The following is a 9,130-nucleotide window of genomic DNA, read 5'->3' as shown; positions in this document are numbered from 1 at the left end:
AGAGAGTGCATACTGTGCTTGTTCTTTTGTCAAAACACCATTTAGTTATGTTTTAATTTTAGTTTAAACAAAAAGTGTTATTTCAATATCCCTACTTTATTCAAATAATACTTGTACAGTAACTGGAGAAATCTATTGACACCAAACTTTGGCTAAATGTATTTAACAAAAAAATATTAAGGTGGTTATGGAACTACTCATTGAATGGTTTCTGTACAGATATGGTCAGAGTTTTAAAGTAAAAATTTTGATTTTTACTAACAACAAAACTTCAACACATAGAAATAATTATTTCCCCCTTCACTATACATTGAACCCACAAAAGCTGTCTAACTTTTGGATAATGAAATTCTTTAGGTAATGGTGTGAATATGTAGTTATTAAAGGAATCTTGAATGGTATCATTATCATGTTGTCCAGGTTGGCCAATTTGTTTCAAACCTAAACTGTAGGTCCAATTAAAATATAAAGTACCTTTGGCCATTCAACTGTGTTTTAGATTTATTCATGAATTGCCCTGAAAACCTGACCAAAATGACTTTAAAAGACTATAATTAACACAATCTCAGATATCTGCATCATAAAAGACAGTTACATCACATAAATATTATTTATTGATTGCAACCTTAGTTTTTATTTTTAGACTTCTCTCTAAATTTCTTGTCCATTCCTCTTTTGTCTCTTTCCATATTCTTTCCTTCCCTCCCTCCATTTATTTTTGTTCCTTTAAACTTTTTCTTCTTGTCTTGTTCCTTGTCCTCTAACCATCATATTGAATAATAAGTTATAGGGAAATCTACGGTCAACAAGAAAGACAATATTAATTATTGCTAGAAGAATTTTGCTTCCAATCAATTGTAGTTAGACATGTGTTAAAAACGGAATAGAATTTTTCAAGCAGATTTTTATGATATTAAAATATACATTAAAATTCATATATGCTATTATTTTGAACATTTAGGAAATAGTTTGAGTTTCACTCAAGTTCTACTTTTAACATCTTAATTTGCATATAATGAGTCTCTATTCCTCTGAAACATAATAGTCTATTTCCTAGTTTGAATATTATCAGTAGAGTTGCTTAATTTTTCAAATGGCCACATTTTCTTTTTTTTTAATAAAGTTGTAATTTTAACTTTTATCTTCATTTGCTTAACATAATTCACTTAGTAAAATTATTTGTATTTCAAAACTCTAGCAATCCCTCATTTCTAAAGATAAGAATTTAATTAAAAAACTTATGATAAGGAGAACAAAATCTTTGTGTAATATATATAATTTTAAAGCTTAACGTCTAAAGCTACTAAATTCTAGCTCATTTAAATGTCATATTCTTGTAGCATTTCTGAGGCCAATATATGACTCTATTGAATTATTAAGTTATTACCTGTATATTAAATTTAATACAAATTTCTCTTTCGACCATGATATATCCTGTTATACTACTGTACCTAACGTCTGTTGTTTTGCAGTTACAAATCATAACCTACTTCCAAATTGCCATGTTAAAAATGGAACCACCTTACCACATTTTATCCACGTTATGCACCAATAAACTCACACTTATCAAGAACAAAATCAGTGAATTAAAGCAAATTTGTAGGTGAATTAATGGCATATAAGTTATCTTATATGACAATTGTTCACAGTTGAGGTAGTTCATAATTTTCTTTATGTAATTATAATCATCTCTCAGTAATCTATATTTTCTCTGTTCTTTGACTTGCTCTAGATGTACAGTGGACATTGATTATTTATGGGTTACTCAGTATCTTTGTTTTTGTTTACTTTCAATAGATCCCAATTTCCTCAATACAAAATAATCTCAGGCTAAATATCAAAGACTTTGGGCTTTTAAGGTTCTATGTGTTTCTTTGGTTAAGTGACTGATATGGCTCAAGCAACTCACTTAGACCATCTCATTGGTTGTAGCTTCTTCAGTCACAAAGGATTAAAACAACAATGTATCATAACCAGACTTAAGCAGTTCCTGCTAGCCATGTGCCCAGGAGTGTAAAGTGTACTCTTTTTCTCCTCCCTGTTCCCTTGCTTTGATGCTAATGCTCATATTTGCATTATTTCATTGAACCACATAATTAATTTCTGTTGTCTGCATCCTAAAAACCCCAACAGACAACTAAACAAACTATATGTTCTGATATTATTTTCCCATCTAAAAGGATGGTTATCATATGTCAAGGCTTTCAGAAATGTCTTTGACAAGGAACACACCCTTGTTCAGTCCTACTCTTCTCTATTCGGCCATATCATTCTTTTCACCATACAACTTTAACTTCAGTGACATCAAGTTACAATTTCTTCAACAAAAGGCTTTCACCTATCTTCATGTAAGAATAACTCATTCCTGTTTGTGCTGTCCCCATTTCAAATGATTAATTTTAATTTCTTCTTCAGTGTTTGGTTTATCTTCAAGAATTTATTCCTTATTGTGTTCCCTTACTTAAAATTTTCAGGAGAGTAAGTCCTATGATTATCACCCCAATAAATCCAGGAAAGTACAAAACCATGGTTAACATTCAGAACTCTGGAACCAGACTCCTTGAGTTTAAACCCCATCATTGTATTATTTTTCTTTGATCTTTGGCACACTATTTGACTGTGTATTTTTATTCATTTTCTCTTGACTTATTGTAAATGTTAAGTACTATGCAAGACATACTTAGATTAGTGGTGTATTTTGCATGATTAGATATGTTGTAGCTATTATTCTAAAATATAACTTTGGTAGTTAAAATGGAATCAGTACCAGTAGGCTCATTTATTTATTTGAATGCTTGGTTTCCAGTTGGTAGACTGATTGGAATGATTAGGAGATGTGGTGTTGTTAGAGTAGGTATGGCATTGTTAAGGAAAGTGTGTCACTGGAAATGGGCATTGGGACCCAGTTTTTCTTTGTGCCTCCTACCTACAGATCAAGATAGAAAGCTCACAGCTACTGCTCTAGCCCCATGCCACTCTGCTTTCTCCCAGGATGATAATGGATGAACTCTTTGAAACTATAAGTAGAATCCTAATTTTTTTGTGTGTGTAAATTACTTTTTTTATTAGTTATTTTCTTTATTTATATTTCAAAAGTTCTCCTCTTTCCTGGTTTCCCCTCTGGAAAAAAAAAAACCCTATTCCCTCCCTCTTCCCCTTGCTCACCAACCCACCCTTTCCCTCTTCCTGGCCCTGGCATTCCCTTACACTGGGGCATCCATTGAGCCTTCACAGGACCAAAGGCCTCTCCTCCCATTGATAACCCACTTGGCCATCCTCTGCTACATATGCAGCTGGAGCCATGAGTCCCACCATGTGTACTCTTTGGTTGGTAGTTTAGTTCCTGGGAGCTCTGAGGGTACTGGTTAGTTCATATTGTTGTTCCTCCTATGAGACTGCAAACCCCTTTCAGCTCCTTGGATCCTTTCTCTACCTCCTTCATTGGGAACCCTGTACTCAGTCCAATGGATGGCTGTGAGCCTCCACTTCTGTATAAGAGCTTCTCAGGAGAGAGCTATATCAGGTTCCTGTCAGCCAGCACTTGTTGGCATCCACAATAGTGTCTGGGTTTGGTGATTGAATATGTATGGGAAGAATTCCCAGGAGGGACTGTCTCTGGATTGTCCTTCTTTCAGTCTCTACTCCATAGTTTGTCTCTGCAACTCCTTCCATGGGTATTTTGTTCCCCTTTCAAAGAAGGATCAAAGAATCCACACTTTGGTATCCTTCTTTTTGAGTTTCTTGTGGTTAGTGGATTGTATCTTGGGTATGCTGAGCTTCTGGGCTAATATCCACTTATCAGTGATAGGCTCCTAATTTAATGCTTTCTTTTATAAGAGTTGAATTAGTTATGGTGTCTCTTCACTGCAGCAGAACAGTAACTAAGACTGTATCCCTACACTATTGTTTTCCCCATTCCAAACTTTTAGATTTATGTTTACCTATATACCATGAGTACTGTGATAAGAGTTCAAGAAAAATATATTAAAGTAATATATAAATAAATGTCTACAGAGTATTATAGTTTAAAATATTGAATGGAATGTTTCCTCATTTCTCACAATTAACTATTAGAGATGGGTATGTCTGTTTTTAAAATTGTATATGAACCTTTTATTTGTAAAATATCAGAATATTGCCCTTGCCCATCCTCTCTGTATGTGTATGTATGAGGTGTGTATACAGTTAGACAAATGTATAGATGTAAACACACACTAATTTAGAGGCATTTTGTTGACTAAAAAGTTACTAAACCTATATAAGACAAGAGTTGAAAAATGTTTTTATTGATTACTTTAATATAAAAGAAAGAAGAAGAAAAAAAACTATTTATTATCTAACATGAGAAAGTTAATAGGGAGAGTCTTCCTTAAGGCCCCCACCTCCACTTCTATTCTGGGAGAACATAATCTCACATAGAAACAGGAGTTCACCATGTCAGCTAAACTGGCTGGCTACAATGGCACCGGGATCCTGGTTCTTATCTTCCATGTTGGAACTATATATGTTCACCATTTAAAATGTGGTGCTGAGGGTGAAAATACAGGTCCCCACATTTGCCCAGAAAGTAGTTTACCAAGATATGTATATATGTTTTTGTGGTCCAAAGTGTTGCTCTTGAGCAACAAATTAATTTATTTGCAAGCTAAGTTTGGAACTATATGCATATAAATGTTTTGAAGTATACTGAGTTAAGAGATTTTTCTGTAAAGGACTACTAATTCATCTTCTCCAAATGTTGGGTTCACAAACCTATCACAAATGACTCAATCATCTCTTGTCCATGACCACAACAAAATGGACTTTTGCATGAAGCTATAGTTTCAGGAATATTATTCAAATACTATGAATATGTAGCTTTCTAGAGATTGTCATGGAACCTAATATCAATTCCTAACATTGGTTGAGTACTCACAGTAAACAATGTAAGGAAGAAAAAATTAATACAGCACACTTTACAATTCTCATAGTAACATATAAGGCTCATAGTTAAGTCTATATCCTATAGCTAGGCAATCTGAAATTTAGTAAGGTGGAATAACTCATCGAAGATTTTATAGCTTTGAGACTGAAGCCAAAGATCCAAAGCCTGCATTTTAAGAATTATAACATTCTGCCTCCTCTAGTAAATGTTATTCCTGGAAGTGCTGTTATGATGCTATGAGTGTTGATAAGATGATATGTCTGTATCATTCCAGTATAAATGTAAAATGATCAGCAAAGTCCATGACCCAGACTATGTACTCAAATACATCCCTAAATGCTGAGTACAGTTTACAGTTATTACTAGAGATGATATACATAGCAATGACGAATACAGGTTTAAGATTCATGTGAGAATTAGAATACTTTTTCTGGTATCTACTAAATTGATGGGGCATCTATGAGCCCCATCTGCTTTCCTGAAAAAGAAATGTGGCTACAAATACATGCTATAAAAAAGTATTAAAAAGATTTATGTATAATATTAAATCTTTTATTATATAGATATCTATCATCATATGGTAAATGTGAATTGGATGGGTCTTTTGTATGCTTTGCAGTCACAAAGATTAGGAAAGTAATGTGAGCATGATCATGTCAGTTGTAATTAACTAAAAAACCCACTACTTTTGGTTCTTAAGAGTACAGGATACTCTCTAAAAATCATTTTGTTTTGATATAGACATTGTCTTCTATACAATAGAGGATGGCCTTGAACTCAAACCTTCCTGGGATCACTACCCACAACATCAGCTTTAGGGTAGTTTAAAAATTACTTGTTTTGGAATCATCAAAATCATTCTACTGCTACTGGTGCTACGAAATTGCTATAGGTATCCTAGCTCTGACTTGCTTCTTCCTTGACTTTCAAAATCGAAAAAGAAAAGCACCCTGATGATAATGGACTGAACTTTTGAACTGTAAGTCAGCCCAAATTAAATGTTTTCCTTTATAAGAGTTGCATGATCATAGTGTATCTTCACAGCAGTAAAACTCTAAGACAGATGTCCAGTATAATTTATTGTTTCTTTAGGTATTCTTCAATGTTTTAACAAGTGAGATGACTACTATGTATAAAGCTTTCAAAATTAGATTTCTTATGCATGGAGAAGTATAAAAAACAAAAAAAAAATTCCACATAGTATAATTGTAGCATCTAGGTAAACCACATTTATAGCAATAAATTCTTGAGTTTCTAGTTGATCAGATAATTTCAACAAACGGATTTCAATGAGAGTAAGAAATGAGATGTATTATTAAAATGTGTTTATTTGGCCATTGTGAGGCATAAAACCTAATATTGAGATCAGGCTATTAAAAACACGTTCCATTTAGTTACTTGTCTTATTTATTCCTAACACTCAATTATCCTTATCACTTGAGGCGGAAAACTGGCATAGACAACTCAGAAGAGTAGATAATAAACAAATCCCAGATTATTATCTTTGTCTTTGTAATATGTTATGGCTGCATAGTGCCAAAACAAACAGTGTAAATGAAATCAATTGAGCTAATTATTTTGTAACAAAGACAATTTTTAAAAGAACAGTTATTTTGTGAATTTAACTGAGTCACCTATAATTGTAAGTTTTATGTGTTTTACCCTAACTTTCCATCACTTTTATATTATTATTGCTTTATATAATAATGTTAATTATGTCCTTGATTATATTTACGTTGACCAGTGTAGATAGTGTGTTAACAGAGAAAAATTAGCCTAAAAACCGTTAGTAAGTCATAAAGGAGAGGCAAGTGGCAAGTGAAAATATACCCTGTAAAGAAAAATCTTCTACAGACTGAATATTATTGTTTTGTCCATACCTTCTGTTTGATGATCATTTCATTGATGTCTTCCAGATCACCCACCATCACTCTCTGTGATTTTATAACTCGATCAAGCAGAGACAGCCAGTCTGTTAGTTCTGTCCAAGCTCGATTGAAGTCTGCCAGTGCAGGTACCTCCAACAGCAAAGAAGATGGCATTTCTAGTTTGGAGATGAAAGTTTCCTTGGTAACCACAGGTTGTGACACTAGAGTGACAGTCTGACTGGCAGCTAGTGTTTTTGAAAGAAAGAAGAAAAGAAAAAGAAGAAATATGAGAAATACAAGCAAAAGAGCCAATTTTTGTAACAATCAATGACTATTAATTGAGAAACAACAGTTTGAGGTAAAATTTCTGACAAGCTATTTAACAATGTGTATACTTGATAAGGTAGTACAACATAGAACATTCAAACATGTTTAATAATCTTTAAAGATATTTTATCTTATCTTCATACCTTAACAAATAATTTAAATACTTTTCAGTAAAAATAGAGGGTGAAGTTTATAAGCACAGGTATTGGGGCATTTCCAGGTAAGATTTATCTATATATTTTTCATTCAAGGAATACAAAGAAAAACTACAAAATGTATAAGGTCATATTTGTGAGTTCTAATCTCCTTGAATAAAAATATATGTAATAGAAAGAATTTACCTGTATCTTATAGTGGAAAAACATCACATTTTACCTTCTGTTTATGAAATAAAGCAGATAATAATGAAGAAAAAGCAAAGCATATTATTTTTGAAAACTGAGAGGTAGTTAAGTTTTTCTTTTGTATATGAAACAGTATTTAAGGTCATTAAATCATAAATTAAAGTTGATAGTGTTGAATACTTTAATGGTAAGATACGAAGTCTTATGGCTAGGCACAGGAATAAGAATCCTGCTGTCTGCCTTAGGAACTCTGAAACCTTGCTTAAGTTATTCAACCTCTTTAAGCTTCAGCTTTTTTCCCCAGGAAGGGAAGAAAAGTAACAGAGTAAATGTCACAGGGAAGTGTAGACTCAATGATAATTTAAGCAATGTACAACAAAGAAATGCCACAGAATATTATTATTGTCATGATCATGATAATCATCATTGTCGTCATCATGATCCCAATATTTGGAAAGTACTAATATCTAGTCATTACTGTTAAGTATTACCATTTTATAAAAACTTGGTTGATTAAAAAATACATTTAAAAATATGGTGACAAATGCGAGATGAAGATTGAAAACAAGGAAAATTGGAGGAAGCTCAGTCTGCAGTCTGTGTGCTGCTCTCTATGGACTGAAGCGTGCCCAGTTGAATTTGCTGGTAGGAAATGAAGTCTAGAAACAACACACAGGGGGGTGATCAGAAGTCAGTGACAAAAGGAAGTAACAGTTAATCTGCTTTATAGACAAGAGTGACAACAGCATCACAAGCAGGAGGCCAGCAGCAATGAAGCCTGGACTATGTGCTTCAGTAGGGAAACATTCTAAAAAAGGTAGAAAAGGCAACTCAGTGAAAGATCTCATAGGACTGTTCACTCATGGGAGCTGTTCAAGGAATATAAAAATATACAATAGAAAAAAGAAAGCATCTTCAATAAATGGTACTGGTCTAACTTATTGTCTGTATGTAGAAAAATGAAAACAGACCCATATTTGTCACCTTGCACAAAGCTCAAGTCCAAGTGGATCAACATAAAGCCAGATACACTCAATCTAATAAAAGAGAAAGTGGGAAAGAGCCTTGAACACATTGACACAGGGGGAAATTTCTTAAACAGAACTCCAAAGGCTCATGCTCTAAGATCAAGAATTGATAAATGGGACCTCATGAAACTGGAAAGCTTTTGTAAGGCAAAGGACATAGTCAATACAACAAAACAGCAAGTCACAGATTGGGAAAAGATTGTTACCAACCCAACATCTAATAAAGGGCTAATATCTTAAATATACAAAGAACTCAAAAAGGTAGACTCCAGAGAACCAAACAACCTAATCAAAAAATGGGGTATAGAACTAAATAGCATTCACAACAGAGGAATCTGGAATGGCTGAGAGGAACCTAAAGAAATGTTCAAAGTCCTTAGTGGTGAGAGAAATGCAAATCAAAACGACCCTGGGATTCCACCTTACATGAAACTGAATGGCTAAGAGCAAAACCTCAGGTGACAACACATGCATGTTGGCAAGAATGTAGAGAAAGAAGAACACTCCTTCATTGCTGGTGAGATTGCAAACTGGTACAACCACTCTGGAAATCAATCTGGAGGTGCCATGAACACTTTGCGTGATGGCGGTATTTGAGGCGTAAACTTCAAGGAAAGTTAGTCTCCTGCCTCCGCATTG

The 9,130-nt window shown here is 33.7% G+C and overlaps 1 protein-coding gene across 1 annotated transcript in view; it reads right to left on the bottom strand.

Moving 5' to 3' along the window:
* Dmd (dystrophin) overlaps window positions 1-9,130 on the bottom strand; it is a 2,056,279-nt gene that overhangs the window by 691,210 nt on the left and 1,355,939 nt on the right. The window contains exon 50 of the mRNA XM_031364700.1: window positions 6,805-7,037. Coding sequence (XP_031220560.1) covers window positions 6,805-7,037 — 233 coding nt within the window. The remainder of the gene's footprint in view (window positions 1-6,804; window positions 7,038-9,130) is intronic.

Source organism: Mastomys coucha, chromosome X (genome assembly GCF_008632895.1).
Source record: "Mastomys coucha isolate ucsf_1 chromosome X, UCSF_Mcou_1, whole genome shotgun sequence".
Lineage (NCBI taxonomy): Eukaryota > Metazoa > Chordata > Mammalia > Rodentia > Muridae > Mastomys > Mastomys coucha.
The sequence above is the reverse complement of the archived record's forward strand: the minus strand, read 5'-3'. Positions and strand labels throughout refer to the sequence as shown.